This window comes from Lathyrus oleraceus, chromosome 5 (genome assembly GCF_024323335.1).
Source record: "Lathyrus oleraceus cultivar Zhongwan6 chromosome 5, CAAS_Psat_ZW6_1.0, whole genome shotgun sequence".
Lineage (NCBI taxonomy): Eukaryota > Viridiplantae > Streptophyta > Magnoliopsida > Fabales > Fabaceae > Lathyrus > Lathyrus oleraceus.
Window position 1 is genome coordinate 138,484,703 of NC_066583.1, and position 1,450 is coordinate 138,486,152.

A 1,450-nucleotide genomic window follows, 5' to 3' on the forward strand; every position below is an offset into this window, starting at 1 on the left:
CGGCTGATAGTCAAGGAAGTCCATGACTCTAGGGGAAGTGTCTTACACCCAATTTTCTAAAATCCTTAGATCACACAAAGCGAGAACCTTGGTTTACTAAGCAGTCATTATTAAACTCCACGCTTCGTCACAATGGTATGAAACCATGAACACATGCCTAAAAAATTATGGAAATAATAAACCAATCATACATTCATACATTCATTCATCATCAAAATAATAAGCAAAGCTCTTAAATTTTTTTTTTGTTCGGATGCGGAATTACAAGACTTTTTCCGACACAATCATGGATACTTCAACAAGGAAAAACACCTATACCTTCCGCTTCAAGATTCCTGACATCAGTTCATTAAAGGTCTTTTGCTCAAAGGTCGTAGCTCTCAAAGACAACAAGTTTAGAGCCAATTTTAGGAACATCATAGATCTTCTAACCGAGAAGGTTGCTTATGGTGCTATCACTACAATGGCCCAATACTATGACATCCCTTTAAGATGCTACACTTTCCCCGACTTACAAATCTCTCCAATCTTGGAATACCTAGAGAGACTCCTCAATCGATCAATCAAAGAATACAACCCATTACTGAAGTTGGAAGAAGGTTACTGCTTGACGGAGCTCTCGCTCACCTTGGGTATCAACGCCAACAAGCTAGTGGCCAATTGGGGCATTAAAGGATCTATCAAAGGTTTAACCCAAAAGTTCCTCGAATCCCATGCTTGGGAAATGATTAAAGAAGGAAGACCTAACTTCTGTAGTGCAACTTTGGCACTTTTGATTCATGGAATTATCCTCTTCCCAAATATGGATAAGTTCATGGATCACTTGGCAGTTGAAGTCTTTCTAACAAAGAATATGGTGTCTTTTCTACTTGTCGACTTCTACCATACCTTTCATACAAGGCATGAAAAGAAAAGAGGTACTTTCCTCTATTGTGCTCCTTTGTTACATCTACGGATGAGGCCCCGCATGCCTCAAAGTGGACCTTTTGCTCAAAGCAATTTGACATGGCCTCATAAGTTTGCATCCCTCTCCGCCAACTCAATTTTATGGTACAAGATAGAATGGGATATGAAAGACGTCATTACAAGATGTGGAAAGTTCCCTAACATACCCTTAATAGGAACACAATGTTCCATCAACTATAACCCTGCTATACTCAAAAGATAACTAGGGTATGCCATGACAAATCCTCCCGAGGAAAGAGACTTCATTTCGTTCGTCATCAATACCGTGGATCCGCTCGATTCAAACGTGAAGAGAGTGCGAAAATATTGGACAAGCATAATCTGTTTTGACCAAGAATGGGGTAAGAAAAACATCCTAGCCAAGGAACCCTACTATGTGTAGGTAAAAGAGATGGTTAGAGTTGTTAAGATGTCGCTTCTGTTTGACCCTTCCTCATTTCTGTTGATGCCCGAACCCGAGCCTATCCTACAAGAGGACATGGAC

At 40.3% G+C, this 1,450-nt stretch overlaps 1 protein-coding gene across 1 annotated transcript; it reads left to right on the plus strand.

Annotated features, from left to right (window-relative positions):
- Nucleotides 1-286: 286 nt before the first annotated feature.
- On the plus strand, nt 287-1,168 carry LOC127079272 (uncharacterized). Its single transcript, XM_051019681.1, has one exon. The coding sequence runs from the start codon at nt 287-289 to the stop codon at nt 1,166-1,168; it is 882 nt and encodes a 293-aa protein (XP_050875638.1).
- Nucleotides 1,169-1,450: the final 282 nt, after the last annotated feature.

Coding starts and splice junctions, on each gene's coding strand:
- LOC127079272 (XM_051019681.1), top strand. CDS start 287: ATGGATACTTCAACAAGGAAAAACACCTATACCTTCCGCTTCAAGATT.